We start from the raw sequence: 15,770 nt of genomic DNA on the forward strand, positions 1-15,770 counted from the left end.
CACGAAAAAAAAAAAAAATGAGAAAAAAGACCACAGTGGAGTGAAGTATCAAGGGTGAGGTTGAACAAGGGTGAGGTTAAGGTGACACAGAACCCACCTCACGAATGGAGACAAGAAAGGGGTCGTCCACATCTACCAATGCCAGGCGGAGAGGTTCCAAGAGCTCTAGTGTGTTCTTGAGGCCTATGATATAGTTAAGACGCTGCTCACTCCGCTGCTCCGTGTCCTGAGGGAGAGAACAGTCTTCAGTAGTAGTGGACAGGGAGAAGTCAGGGTGAAAGAGATTTATCGTAGTAGTGACTGATAGGACAGGTGGGTGACGAATTCTGGATATCTATCGTAGTGGTGGTGGTGGATAGAGAGATGGATGACAAAGGCTGGAGATTTTTCGTGGTGGTTGCGTGCAGATGTGGGAGACAAGAGGCTGGTAATGGTGACTGCTGGGGAGAGATGAAGGAGAAGAGGCTGGAGATCTATTGCAGTGGTGAGTGGCAAGAGAGGTGGATGAGGAGAAGAGGCTGGTGGTGGTGAGTGATGTAGAGAGAGGTGAGTAATGAGAACCTTTAGATCTATCGTGGTGGGGGTGACTGGCGAGAGAGGTGGGTGAGAAGAGGCTGGTGGTGGTGACTGATGGAGAGAGGTGAGTCACGAAAAGAACCTGAAGATCTATCGTGGCAGGATAGTGCTACGCTCACGTCCTGCCATCACTGACTCACCTCCTTGGGCATCTGGACACACATGGAGAGCAGCCAGTCGATGTCCGGGAAGCGCCCCAGGATGGACTGAAAACCAGGACACCACGGACTTAGTCGACCTCCAGGTGACAACACAAACACAAAGGAAGAACAAACACCATATTTCTTATCCCTTATGAGGCTGTAAAGGATAAGATAGGTTGTATAAAGTAAAGATTATGGTAAAGGCGAAGGCTCCTCCCCATCTAACTTCAAGGAACACAAAGAAATACAAAAGAGGAACGAACAGCATCAGATCTCTTGTTCCTTATAAGGCTGTAATGGTGTTTAAAGTAGAGTAAAATAAGACTGTAGTAAAGGTGAAGGCTTCTCTCCACCTAAACCCGAGGAACACCAACGTATTGACCAGGTACTGTGATTACAAAAATGACATTTAGTTGGCAGGTGCAAGAGGGCAATTATTATATATATTTTAAAATGGGCAATGGTCTACGACTACAGAAACCTAGAAAAAAAAAAAAGGCCTACTGAGGTGCCAGTTTCAAGGAAAGAGCCAAAGAGATTATCCAAAACTGAAGAAGTGTTTTGAGGTTGATTCTCCCCCTTTAAAGGAATACATGCCATAGATAGGAGGAAAACAGCGAGTTCCAGAATTAAGTACTGAAAGAGATAAAAGACTGAGAATACTGATTAACTCTTGCATTAGAAAGGTGGACAGAACAGAGATGCAAGTGTGATAAAAACTGAACATGAGTAAATGAAATGACGTATGTTTTAGAGCTTAAATGTACAAGTAGGTTAAGATAAAAATAAGAGTACCATACCTGGAGGGTGTGGAAGAGGTCTGGGTGCTGGGCGAGGTACTGCAGGCTGTCCAGACGAACGTTGATGGTGCGGGGGTCTGAGAAGGGCTGGGGGAGGTAATACAAGATGGAAATGAGATGATTAAGCCTTTCACTGCTCTTTGAATCTTGGCTCCTTGATCACGGGGACACTCCAGAGACTTTGTATGTGTGTGTGTGTGTGTGTGTGTGTGTGTGTGTGTGTGTGTGTGTGTGTGTGTTGATAATATGCCTTAAAACTTGTACTAAGTGGTTATAGAAATAAATAAGTCCGGGAGAGAAGGGGTTGACAGAGATAATTTGCATGGAGATAGAGAAAAGAAGAAAAAAAGGATTACTTGTGCCTTTTCCATACCACAGAGCTATTTAAGAGACTACAGCACCAAAAAATATATACCTTAAAAACATGTAAGTGGTTATGGGGGGTAAATAAGTCCAGCAGAGAATGGGTTAGCAGGGCACTCTAAAATAAAATATCATGGGCGTGGACACAGAAAAGAAGAAAAAGGGATTAGTTTCGTTTTCTCCATACCACAGAACGATTTAAGAGACAGGAACATTAAAAAATATACCTTAAAACTTCTGGTTATGGAGGAAAAATGTGTCCAGCAGAGAATGGGTTAAGAAAAGGCCTCACTCTGCATTGCAAGACACTATGTAGACACTCGCCTGCAACAGCGTCGCCCGGAGCTTCCTCGTGCCTGCAGGAGTGCGTGTGTGTCTCAGGGCGCCGAAGAGGGAGTCCTGCCAGTCCCCCTGTAGGCTCCTCACCACCTCCAGGGCACGCCACGACCAGAAGTCTGCAAAAGGATACCTTGAGTCATCTCGTGCCATCAGCCTGCAGGAGTCCACTCAGCACTTTTACCTGAAGGATATATAACCTCCATAACTTTCTCCCTTATCATGGGCAGGCTGTGGACAAACATACTTAAGCAATAGAGCCTCAAGTTAATCACAAAACTTCCTAAGGTTTCTGTTGCTCTAATCTTGTAGACAGCACATACCGCCAGCACGGTGCCTCACTCTGCCTTGCCGCACCACATAAAGGACGGCTACTTTAAGGGTATTACTGTATTAAACATGCAAATGCCTCAAACTTTACACTGCTGATGCCACTTATCATTGGAGTAACACTGGACAGCCATTACAAACACTTTTATGCAGTGCTATGAATGTGTGTGTGTGTGTGTGTGTGTGTGTGTGTGTGTGTGTGTGTGTGTGTGTGTGTGTGTGTGTGTGTGTGTGTGTGTGCTCACCCAGGGTCATGGTGTCCTCGGAGGAAGTGAGCTCCACGTGCAGGCTGTGCGGGGCGTAGGTCACGTGCTGCACATGCTCCACGTACTTCATTACTGCCGCCGCCGCTGCCAAGCTGTAGTACCTGAGGGAGGAGGGCACCAGGGAGGGCAGGGAGGGTTCGGTCTCTATGGCTTAGAGAGAGAGAGTGCGTGTGTCTTGATATCTCTCAATGTAAACATGACCTAAAAGAATTGTCACAGCCACACCAATACTCTCTCTCTCTCTCTCTCTCTCTCTCTCTCTCTCTCTCTCTCTCTCTCTGTGTACCCCACCTGTTGGCCACCTGCCGCTCCACGAAGGCGCAGTGCGGGGCCGCCAGGTGCCTGATGGTGGCCAGACCGCGGGCGTCGTTGAAGTACTTGCGGTGAATGGCGGTGACTGACACGTCCGGAAGACACTCCTGCACCATCCTCAGAAGACCCCTGCTGCCCCGTCCCCCGGCCCCCACCTCGCTCTCCGGCCGCGCTGCTGTTGTCGCCACCACCACCTGCAGAGGATAAGGTAGTGTGGAGACTATGTTGGTGGGAGGGGGGGAGTGGAGAAAGGGGGTGTTTATTTATCCACTTTTATTTAGCGATTTATATTTTTACATGATTAAATTAAGTAAAAGATGGTTAGGTAAATTTATATGTAAGGATGAGGTGAAGTTAGGTTAGGTTGTATTTGTAATCTATTGGTCTGTTTGGAGAGATGTGACGCTACACACCTTCACCTCCTGTACGGTGTGTGTCTGTGTGTGTGTGTGTGTGTGTGTGTGTGTGTGTGTGTGTGTGTGTGTGTGTGTGTGTGTGTGTGTGTGTGTGTGTGTGTGTGTGTGGTGAAGTCGGAAATAAAATAATACCGGATAGCGAATGAACAACAAAGATAAAGGAAATAAATAAATAAAAAAAAATAAAATAAAATAAGAAAAAAGACAAATATAAACATCAAGAGAAGCACAACGGAACGAGGCATCGGGAACAAAGGGCGGCCCAGCCATGAGTGCTCTAAGGGATTCGTGGGCGCCAACGCACAGCCCTTGCTAATAACAATCACGGGCCAATCAGAGGAACGGCCTGCCTTCTTTTTTCAATCCGTGTCAATAGGGAGGGGAGGAGGAGGAGGAAAACAACAACAACAACAATAACAACAAGAGAAGGAGGAGGAGAAGAATAACTTATGATAAAATAGAAAAACAGAAAGGTAGACAAGACATATAAATAGATATGTGTAAACAAAGGGAAGAGGAGGAGGAGGAGGAGGAGGAGGAGGAGGAGGAGGAGGAGGAGGAGGAGGAGGAGGAGGAGGAGGAGGAGGAGGAGGAGAAGGAGGAGAACTAAAAACAATACAAGAAAACCAGGAAGAGAAACAAGGCATAAACATAGAGAGAAACAAAGAGAAGTAAACAAAGAAACAATACAGACAGACAATAAATAAACAAACAAACAAACAAACAAACAAACAAACAAAAAATAATCAAGTCTTCATCCTCCAATACCTACATATCGCAAAACGCCTCATTTTCTACCTCCCTGCTACATGAATATCAGACTCATCGTACATACACGTTAAAGGTAATGAATAAAGTGAAAAAAAACAACATCCATATCGAGCAACATAGACCATATCCACCCTAACGTAATATCAGCAAGGGAGAGAACATGGAAGGGGAGAAGTAATGGGGAGATACGAGGGGAAAAAGAGGCTAAATGGATAGGGAGCAGTGAGTGAGTCAAGGGGAAACCAAGGGATATTCTCAAACGTAGAGCGTCTAACCTCGAATTGTTAAAACTGCTGTAGTGGTACTTATTATTTTCTAAGGCAGCATTTCTTAACTTTTTCTCGGACCTCGGCACACCTTGTAGTCAGATCCAGGATGTCCAGCACCTCCCAGCATGATTAGTGACATGGACTTCCTACCAGAGTGTGGAGTGGTCGTACAAGTGTAGTATTTGCTATCACCATGCTAAAACGCAACGGGTCCCAGTGACTGTCTGTCCATCAATGGGGGACCAAAGGATACCAGTAGGTGCCTGTCCATCAATGGGGGACCAAAGGATACCAGTGGCTGTCTGTCCATCAATGGGGGACCAAAGGATACCAGTGGCTGTCTGTCTATCAATGGGGGACCAAAGGATACCAGTGGCTGTCTGTCCATCAATGGGGGACCAAAGGATACCAGTGGCTGTCTGTCCATCAATGGGGGACCAAAGGATACCAGTAGGTGCCTGTCTATCAATGGGGGACCAAAGGATACCAGTGGCTGTCTGTCTATCAATGGGGGACCAAAGGATACCAGTGGCTGTCTGTCTATCAATGGGAGACCAAATAATACCAGTGGCTGTCTGTCTATCAATGGGGGACCAAAGGATACCAGTGGCTGTCTGTCTATCAATGGGGGACCAAAGGATACCAGTGGCTGTCTGTCCATCAATGGGGGACCAAAGGATACCAGTAGGTGTCTGTCTATCAATGGGGGACCAAAGGATACCAGTGGCTGTCTGTCTATCAATGGGGGACCAAAGGATACCAGTGGCTGTCTGTCCATCAATGGGGCACCAAAGGATAGCAGTGGCTGTCTGTCTATGAATGGGGGACCAAAGGATACCAGTGGCTGTCTGTCTATCAATGGGGGACCAAAGGATACCAGTGGCTGTCTGTCTATGAATGGGGGACCAAAGGATACCAGTGGCTGTCTGTCCATCAATGGGGCACCAAAGGATAGCAGTGGCTGTCTGTCTATGAATGGGGGACCAAAGGATACCAGTGGCTGTCTGTCTATCAATGGGGGACCAAAGGATACCAGTGGCTGTCTGTCCATCAATGGGGCACCAAAGGATAGCAGTGGCTGTCTGTCTATGAATGGGGGACCAAAGGATACCAGTGGCTGTCTGTCTATCAATGGGGGACCAAAGGATACCAGTGGCTGTCTGTCCATCAATGGGGGACCAAAGGATACCAGTGGCTGTCTGTCCATCAATGGGGGACCAAAGGATACCAGTGGCTGTCTGTCTATCAATGGGGGACCAAAGGATACCAGTGGCTGTCTGTCTATCAATGGGGGACCAAAGGATACCAGTGGCTGTCTGTCTATCAATGGGGCACCAAAGGATACCAGTGGCTGTCTGTCCATCAATGGGGGACCAAAGGATACCAGTGAGGCGTCCTTTGGTAACGCAGTTGAAAATGAGGTTAAAGTTTAGAAACAAAATAAAAAAAAACTACGCTCACATAAAAGTTATCGTTTTGCATACCTTGCGAGGAATACTGGCACTTTTATCGCCATATGAGTATTTTTTTCAGCACCACCTAAAATTCATATCAGCCTAAAGAAACACTGTCCTAGGGGTGTCTTCATGATCCTGGTGATAGTTTAACAAGGCTCCCGAATGATCACTAGGGAAAAAGACCCATGAGAACCCGATTGATCATTCTTGTACCCTTTGAAAAACAGTCTTATGAGAACAAACCCTCTCAGAAAACGGGGCGGGGATTGGCTACTGGGAGAGAATCAGTAATACCATTAAGGCCTGTGCTGGAGTGTTTCAAGAAGCGATATCAAGGTCCTCTCTCTCTCTCTCTCTCTCTCTCTCTCTCTCTCTCTCTCTCTCTCTCTCTCTCTCTCTCTCTCTCTCTCTCTGTCTGTTGTGCATCTCCCGTTCATCGCTGTCTCCTCGCCGTTCCTAATCCACTCTCACGGTACATTAGAGCGCCCTGAGTAGCCCCAGTCGCCGCTCTGTCGCAATCTCGTCTCCTCTACCCTTCCTCGCCCTTCTCGGTGAGTACGGCTAATTAAGGGTCCACGTGCATCCTGGCATCTCCTGGGTGAGGCAGCGGCAGGTGGGCGGTGCGGCGGGAGCAGACTGAGTGTAAACATGCTGACGCTGATCAATTTTTTCCTACTACTTCCATTGGGTGAGGGAGTGCTGTGGGTGTACAGTATGATGGATTTTTGAGCTTTGCCTGTTTCTTTTTTTCTTTTTATTGTGGCTTGTTTGTTTTTCAGTCAAGTATAAGTTTTCATTTATTTGTTTACTTATTTGTGTTTAATTTTGTTCTAAGGTCTCTTGAATAGTTCTATAGGCAAAAAATAGCTAAATAACTAAATAAAAGACATAATCAGTCTTGTAATTCCTTCCTATATGTCTTCCTCATAGCTTTTGAATAGCTACACCGGTATTTAAGGATGTTTTCTTATGGTTCTAGCAACAGATTAACGAGGATGTTTTTTTTATGGTTCTAGCAACAGATTAACGAGGTTTCTACATTATTAACAGGAGAAACACTCTTGGGACCCCGCTTGACCCTTTCTGTGACCTTTGAAACTAGTGGCGAGAGAACAAAGCGTTTCAGAATACAGGTTATAGACAGACAGACAGACAGACAGATGGACAGATGGACGATGGTAGCAATAAACATCACGACAGGGAATTAAAACACTGCACCATGATAAAAGCAACCCTTTAAAACTGACCCATAGGGGAATAATGCTGCTATACATACCCCGCCACTCCCCCCCTCTCTCTCTCTCCCTCTCCCTCTCTCCCCAGTGCACAACCAGGTCATCTCCGCTCGTTATCTTACATTACTTCATTATGCAAACGGCTGCCTCTTCTTTTTTTTTTTTCAGGTTGGTATGATGAGTAATGGATAGGTTTTTTTTTACCCCTTTTTTTTTTGGGGTGGATGGTAAAAAAAAAAAAAAAATCCGTGGTTTAGTGGTGCAGGAAGGGAAGTCATTGGCTGTTAGTGTGTATGTGTGTGTGTGTGTGTGTGTGTTTAAAGCCCAAACTCGCGCCCGCCTAATGACACCCACTTAAACACACACACCCACTTATACATACACACACACATACACACACACACACACATAAAACCAAAATACTGCACGTTAGCACCAAACTTATAGGTAAAGAAAATTAAGGGAAAATTAAAAGAAGGAAAGGAAGGAGATAGAAAAAGAAGAGAAGAGAAGGGAAGAGAAGAGAGAAGAGAAGTAAAAGGATGGAAGGGGCAGGAGAGGAGAGGAGAGGAAAGAAAAGGACAGGAAAGGGAAGAAAATGAAAGAGAAGGTGAGGGAAAGGAAAGGAGAGAGAAGGAAAGAAAGATAAGGAAAAGAAAAATAAAAGAAAAAGAAATAAAAGGAAAGGAACCGAGAGATAAGTAAAAAAAAAAACAAGAAAATCAGAAAAAAAAAGAAAAAAAAATGGACGAACAGAAGAAGAAAACAGAAAAACAAACAAACGAAGACTGAAAGATAAAACAAAACAAGAGGAACCATACCAAATCACATGACACGCCCTCTACCCCCCCAACACTTACCTCCAGAGGGTTGAGAAGGCCTAGCTTGGTGAGGGTGTGGGTGTACGTGTGAGTGTCCGAGAATTGCGCCAGGGTGAGGTGTGGGCGCCGCAGGTCCACCGCCGCCACGCCCACCTCCCCCTGCGCCTGCCCTCGCCCCTCTACCACGCCTGCAGATGGGGTATGGATGGTAAACTGGAGGTCATTGAAGAAGAAGAGGAGGAGGAGGAGGAGGAGGAGGAGGAGAAAAAGGAAGAAAGAGGAAGAGAATAACAACAACAACAAAAAAAAAAAAGGAGGAGGAGGAGGAGAAGGAAGAAGAGAAGAGGGAGAAGAAAGAAGAAGCAGATAAGAAAAAGAATGAAGAGAACGAAACAAAAAAATAAACAAGAGAAAACACACCGCCCTACCAACAATAGTGGAGGGCGGGAGGTCCTGCTGCACGAGAGGCGTCCTACTGTTGCTGCACACTGACCCTGGCGTCCTGCTACTACACACCGAGCTGGGAGTCCTTCTGCTGCTACTCCTACAAGATCCTGGCGTCCTGCTGGGGCCTGAGCTGGTGCGGCTGAACCCTGAGCTTGGAGTGCGCGGGGAGAGTCCTGTCTGTGGGGTCCTGAAGCGCTCTGTGCCTCTGCTGCTGTTGCTGAAGCTGGCAGGGGTGGTGCTGGCGGGGGAGACGGAGGTGAGTGAGTGGTGTTGCTGTCCTAGAACCCCCTGTCTCCCCCTGCCACGTCTAGAGCCGGAGGAGGAGGAGGAGCCGACACTAGAGGAAAGGCGGGTGAATGGTGGTGGCAGTGTGGTGGAGAATGGAGTGGAATGGACTGGTTTCTTGTGTCCTCGTGAGATGGACACTTCAGCCTCCATACCTGTAACGACGAATGAAAGTCACTGGTTGGTCCATAGCCTTCACACAGAGTATATGTGGTATCTGTGGGTGCCTCGGTTGACTCAGACTATAAAGTGTTCCTGCTGAGGGTGTCTGTGTGGCTTGGAGCTGGAGGGGAAATACCTACCCAGCTTTTCTGAACATCCTGCACCACCTCCCACGTGCAGCGACAACTAGCTAATGACAGAAAAGACTGATACACCCACATAATCTGTATATACTTAGCACTTGTACACACACGAGAGAGAGAGAGAGAGAGAGAGAGAGAGAGAGAGAGAGAGAGAGAGAGAGAGAGAGAGAGAGAGAGAGAGAGAGAGAGAGAGAGAGAGAGAGAGAGACAGAGAGAGAATCCAAACTCTACAGACACGGTTAGGGAACAAAGCGAATCACAATGAAACGAGGCTGGGAGTCCATTCAGGTGCCAGTCAAGCTCGTTCCAGGCAGCCACACCCGTCCCTCTGGCTTTACTGGAAACTGAGCACCAACGGGAGGGCAGCGGAGAGACTCTATGACCGACTTGGAGGGGGAAAACAATAAGAAACAGGTAAAATTTGTATTCCGGGGGGGCTCGTATTTTGAAGCACTTTCATTACCGGTTTTTAAAAGGGTAGGTGTGTGTGTTGGCTTAGGGAAGAAGTTATAGAGGTAGGACTGAAGTGTTTAGGGTGTGTCAAGAGGAGAGGCTAAGTGTGTATGTATGGGGGGGTGGAGGGGAAGAGGAGGCTGGAGATGGAGAAAGAGAGGAAGACCTAAGAGTTGTTTTTGAAAGGTTAAGTGTATATTGATTTCAGGAAAGAAAAGAGAGGCTAGACTGAGGTGGTTAGGGTACGTTAACAGGAGAAACGAGGAGCGTGTGAGGAGGCGGCGGCTCGAGATGAGTCTACCCGCCTGGAAAAATTGTGGAAGATCTGAAAGAAGGTGTTTTTAAAGGTTTAATGACAGAGGTAGAGGCGAGACTGAGGTGGTTTGGGCGTGTCAAGATGAGAGACGAGAAGTGTGAAAAGGAGGATGCTGGAGATGGATCTACCCGGCTGGAGAAAGAGAGAAGAGAGAAGGTTTATGGATGCTGTGAAAGACGTGCTTCTAATGGGTGTGGATAAGGAAGACCCAGAAAAGGTTGATCCTCCGTGACGACCACCAACAGGAGCAGCCAAGAGAAGACAGTTAGTTGGTGACCTCCACCGCACGAGGCAGACACAAATGCATCCTTTTTTTTTTTTTTTAACTTAGTTCCTCATTAGTTTCCAAAGTTAAAGAAAACGTGATTGCAGCCACTCCCTTCTGTTTAAACTTCACTTCCTGCCTGTCGCCTGTCTCAACACACACACACACACACACACATTTAAAACATTTATAGTAATTACATGACTAGCTCGGTGCATGACACGAAGACACGCGTATATAAAAAAAAAAAAATAAGAATAAAAATAAAAATACAAGTAAAAAACGTGAATTCTCGTCACTCAGGCAAATATTCCATAACAGATGCGCCAGCTGTGCAGTGTTTACATTCCCCTGCCCTTCTTTCTTTCTTTCTTTCCTTTCTTTCCTCCTCTCTTTCTTCCTCGCTGGTGGCAAAGAGAGAGAGAAAAAAAAATCAAGCTACGTATTTGTCGCAGATATGAGTGGAATTGTTTAAATTGTGTTATTTTTCACGCATTTTTTTTATTTATTTATTTTTATTTTTACGTTTGTTGATTTACTGGTTCTGTCCAACATTTATTTATTTATTTATTTATTTATTTATTTTATTCTATTATATTTCTGTGTGTGTTTTCTGCTTTGATCTTGTTAATGTTTTATAATTCATCTTTCTTAATGTTGGTTTTACACCGGGTACTTTTAATTAGGCACCTCCTGCATTTATCTGTGCAAATAAAGTATGTGATTTTTTTTTTCTTTGGTACGAATAACAGTGAGAACAACGCTGATCATGAATATAAGAATTCTTTAATAATAATGATAATAATAACAATAACAATAATAATAATAATAATAATAAGAAGAAGAAGAAGAAGAAGAAGAAGAAGAAGAAGAAGAAGATGATGAAGAAGAACAAGAACAAGAAGAACAAGAAGAACAAGAACAAGAACAAGAAGAACAAGAAGAACAAGAAGAAAGAACAACAACAACTACTACTACTACTACTACTACTACTACTACTACTACTACTACTACTTACCACTACTGCCAAGGAAAGTATTGAAGTGGTCGGCTGCCTCACTCTCCTCATTGTCGTATATATCTGCAACCGTAAGATTAATTATTCATTTGATTTTCTATACCCGGACCTTATATGAAATAATGGCAAATTTTTCTATCTAAGAAATAAATAAATAAATAAATAAAAATAAACAAATAAATAAATAAATAAATAAATCCTTACTTAAATAAGAGACAACATTCTACGGATATTGATCTATAACAGGTAGTGAGTCCCAGGTGTAACTTTCAATACGACTTTACTAATTACTGATCTACTTATTAAACTTAACCCTTTGACTGTCACTTGCTACTCCGTTCCCTAATTACCAATCACTCTGAGACATCTTTACTTATTCTACACCCACATGCAACCTTTAAACTGGGTAGAAACTGCAGAACCTATTCTTTTCCACCCATAACTTTCTTGCAGATGCTAATAAAGATTTCCTACATGGCAAATAGCGGTGATAGTTGTCTCGTATCAAAGTGAAAGGGTTAAGACTGATTGACTGCCGGTTGAAGTTAAACTGATTACTGACTGACTGGCAGACTGGTGATTGAACCTAACTGATTTATAAACTGAAAGCAGAGCAGTTCCGAGAGTAATGTTTTTTATTTATTTATTATTTGTTTCAATGATTCATCACACTGAACGTGAGAGATTCAATGTGGTTATAAATTATGCCGCGGCAGTTTATCTCGTTTTGATATGGACTGTATTGTTGGATTGTATTGGCTGACTCTAATTTGATGTGTGTGTGTGTGTGTGTGTGTGTGTGTGTGTGTGTGTGTGTGTGTGTGTGTGTGTGTTAACTGTATCATATCACATATCACATTCTGGTTCTTTTTTTTTTTTTTTGAGGGGACAGGTAACTCAGTGTGTATTTTTTTTATAAGTAAATTTTGTTGCCAGCGTCTCTTACAAAAAAAAAAATAATAAAATAAAATAAAATAAATAAAAATTCAAATTGACCCTCTTACTTTAACTCCACTTTTATTTTGACGTCTTTTTCCTCTCCCATTTGATTTCCCTTCACTCTCCGTCAAATATCATACCTGTACGAACCTTTCTCTTTCCCTCACAACGTTTTCTTTCTTTTCCCTCATAATTCCCACAAATTTCACGCTCCATCAATCTGCCAGAAACTTCTTTTTTTTTCCACATTCACTTTCTACACTACATTTCTTTTTTTTCAACTAATCACCTCCCAGCAGCCTTCAATCAGCCAATCACGACGCGAGGCTTAGCGCGGAAGTTAATCAGATTTTTTCTTCCATTATAACTCCCTTTGTCACCGCGAGCGCCAATTCATCTGTGTTCATTTGATAGAGTTAAGGGGGAACTGGTCTAGAGAGAGTCTGTATCTATTATGTTAGGTTAAATATTCTAGTTTCACGTTTGCTGCTCATTCACTTATATTCAACGTAAATTTAAGTGTGCGTTCAGTATCAGAGTTAAGGGGGAACTAGTCTAGAGCTAATCTGTGTCATGTTAAGTCTACTGCAGTGGTTCCTTGGGGATAACTTAATTTTTCACGGGTAATGGAGGGGTGACAGAAAAAATAAATAAATAGTAAAGAATAGCATGCATAACGTCAAAGCACGCACGTTATGAGGGCATTAAATACACAGCGAACTTGGGATTCAGTGTAAAGATTCGGCATTCAGTATTAAAGAAAAGGAATTCCGGAGCTCAAGTAATTGATTCGAAATGGTTTGGTGTCTGTCTTGGAACAAAGCACCACGTGAGTTTGAACATGCACTGCGTTGTATTATGATGTATCAAAGCCGGTCCCCACAAACTTTTTTTTCTTTGATTTTCCTAACTTTCCTTTCTTCTGTCCAAACTCTTTATTCTTCACCATCTTTCTATCAGTTCAGTTCAGTTCAGTTCAGGTCCTTGCAGTAACAGTTATGGCTGCTGCGTGTGATGAGTGTGCTGTGTCATTGTCTGATCTCGCTACTATTCTTCAAGAACAAGGAAGGCTGTGGGAGTTCCTCAGCAACCCCCCAGATTGGTGAACAAAACTTGTAAGTGCTCGATAATTGTCTAGTACTGAGTTTTTAATCATATAGCAGTTAATTATTTGCTATTTTCTCACCACCCAAAACACTCGCATTCCCACGTGTCTCCCAAGTTTGGAAGGAAGGGGGCACTTCTCCCCTCCTTTATATTTACGTCTTAGGTGTATCTAAAGGCATATGCGGAACAATGAAAGAGGGTAGACCAGTAATAAGCCAGGAAAGAACACTTAAATAATTACCAGTTTGGGGGGAGACTTATCTATAGAGAGCCTGTGTGTGTCTAAATATATCCCTTTTCTTCTCACATCCCTATAATAATTTAGCAACTTTTCTTCATAATGTTAAATATATCTGTTCTAATCAGTGACTCGTCCAGAGAGAGTCTACCCTTAATCCAAGTGTTGTAGCCTAAGAAAATGAAAAATAAATCCTTTCTTTTTCTTTACACTCCTAGAATAGTGAAGCATTTATTCATAATTGTCATAAATTAATTTATTCGTCTGATAAAGTTAAGGAGAATTTCTCTCTCTCTCTCTCTCTCTCTCTCTCTCTCTCTCTCTCTCTCTCTCTCTCTCTCTCTCTCGTCATTTAGTTTTCTTATCCTCTACAGCGCTTTACTTGTCTCTACCTACATCTAATTCAACAAGTTTCCCTTATTTTTTTTTTTCTCTCTCTCTCCTTTGCACAGTCTCTTCTCTCATTCTCTGTGGCTCTGTTTACCCCTACATCCAATTCAATTATTAATATTAAATCACCTTCATTTATCCAGATTCCTTAATCTTGAAATACTGAGGGACTTCAAACGGTAAATGTTCAGTTATAGCTGTCTCTTGGCTACATGTCAACAAAAACAACAACAAAATGACGATCACTTACGCACCCCCAATGAGAATACTCTGATTTATTGTGAGATCATGTTCAATAATCATTCAATTCATTTACTTACCATATCTAGGAGTCCTGGCGAGATGTTTAGGCACAAAGTTCATGATCACAAATGGCGAGTGGGGAAATCGACGCTGTGCTGTGTTGCGTTCACAGGCGAATGGCGAGTCTTGCTTTTGTAAAGTACTGGGCTTGTATCTCTATAAATTTCTTTATTAACTCCTTGTAGTATTTATGTTTTTTTTTATGTAGAATTAATTTTAGATTTTTAAATATGCTTTTATTTTGTGATGTTACAATAATCACATATGATTGTTCTCTTGAATGGCGATGCTTTTTTTTTTCTTTTTTATTGGATGATTAGTCACTATAAATGTCTTTTTTTTTTTTTTACTTGTTATATATAGTATTTATGATTCAAGCTATATAGAGTCAATTTTAATCTATGAATTTTTTTTCTTATTTTGTGATATTATATTCATTAGAAATAATTTTAATATGTACGATAATTCTATAAAAAAAATAACAGAATTTCAACAAATATATTGAAAATTACACTGAATATAATCTAATTGTTCTTTGTGTCAGTTTAGTTAGTTTGGTTGTTGTTGTTGTTGTTGTTGTTGTTGTTCCAATAATAATGATAATTTGATTGACTAATCGATGAACTGCATAATAATAATAATAATAATAATAATAATAAGAAGAAGAAGAAGAAGAAGAAGAAGAAGAAGAAGAAAAAAAAAAAAAAAAAGTAAAAAGAAGAAATAAGGAGAACAAGAACAAGTCACTATATGAACATATGAATATGAATTTTATCATCATCCATCTCTCACTTTACTAGATTAGATTGGTTACTTTATCACAAACAGCCTCGTAAAAGGAAAACAAATTAACTTTTTTATTATTATTCCTTTGTGTTCCTGTGTTAGAAAATTATAGGGGCTCTTTTTTTTTTTTTTTTAGTGGGGTAGCCAAAATGAGGCATTTTTGACATTTATGAAAAATCTAAGGATGACAAATATCATATTTCAAAAACGAGAAATTCCTACGTTATCCTAATCCAGCAACCAATCTAACCTAACTTAACTGGGGGGCTTCGACTCCCTTGTATCCCCCTTAAGGTCACTAACCTAACCTAACATTACCTAACCTAACCTAGGTAGTAGGGGGGGCGGTTCACCAATCCCTGAACTCCCCCCTTAAGGTCATTAAGCTAACCTAACATTACCTACCTAACCTGACCAAACCCAGCATATACTAACCTAACTGAACCCAACATTACGTAACCAAACCGAACCAAACGTTGCCTAACCTAATCTCCTGACCCCACCCCAATAAGGTAAACTAACGTAATGTAACATTTTGTAACCTACATGCTGTCAGTCACCACAACATACCAACTGTAATTACTTAACAAAAAATACCTTAAGGAGAAGTTGAGGGAACTGGCGGTAAATTGCCAGTTCATATATTCACAGCCAGCACACATCTCTCTTCTGTAGCCATGGTCTAACTGATGCAGCATAGACAACTAGGTTCTCCTTCTTCCTCCAAACATAGGTACATGCCTATATGCGATTGGCCAACAAATTTCTGTGTGACGATTCGCAGCAGGTAACCCCACATCATCATGGGTCTTAACACATGACT

General features: G+C 42.6%; 1 protein-coding gene across 3 annotated transcripts in view; it reads right to left on the reverse strand.

Annotated features, from left to right (window-relative positions):
- LOC135109224 (mutS protein homolog 4-like) overlaps window positions 1-14,480 on the reverse strand; it is a 56,600-nt gene extending 42,120 nt beyond the window's left edge. The window contains exons 1-10 of one of the 3 annotated variants that reach the window (XM_064020439.1): window positions 14,179-14,479; window positions 11,185-11,247; window positions 8,524-8,982; window positions 8,135-8,283; window positions 3,106-3,320; window positions 2,794-2,915; window positions 2,207-2,337; window positions 1,520-1,606; window positions 717-782; window positions 98-226 (exon numbers count right to left, since the gene is read on the reverse strand). In XM_064020439.1, the coding sequence (XP_063876509.1) occupies window positions 98-226; window positions 717-782; window positions 1,520-1,606; window positions 2,207-2,337; window positions 2,794-2,915; window positions 3,106-3,320; window positions 8,135-8,283; window positions 8,524-8,982; window positions 11,185-11,247; window positions 14,179-14,221 (1,464 nt within the window). In that variant the 5' untranslated portion in view covers window positions 14,222-14,479. Of the gene's footprint in view, window positions 1-97; window positions 227-716; window positions 783-1,519; window positions 1,607-2,206; window positions 2,338-2,793; window positions 2,916-3,105; window positions 3,321-8,134; window positions 8,284-8,523; window positions 8,983-11,184; window positions 11,248-14,178 lie in introns of all 3 variants that reach the window. The other 2 variants (XM_064020438.1, XM_064020440.1) reach the window with 2 other exon arrangements.
- Between the last annotated feature and the right edge of the window lie 1,290 nt (window positions 14,481-15,770).

Source organism: Scylla paramamosain, chromosome 18 (genome assembly GCF_035594125.1).
Source record: "Scylla paramamosain isolate STU-SP2022 chromosome 18, ASM3559412v1, whole genome shotgun sequence".
NCBI lineage: Eukaryota > Metazoa > Arthropoda > Malacostraca > Decapoda > Portunidae > Scylla > Scylla paramamosain.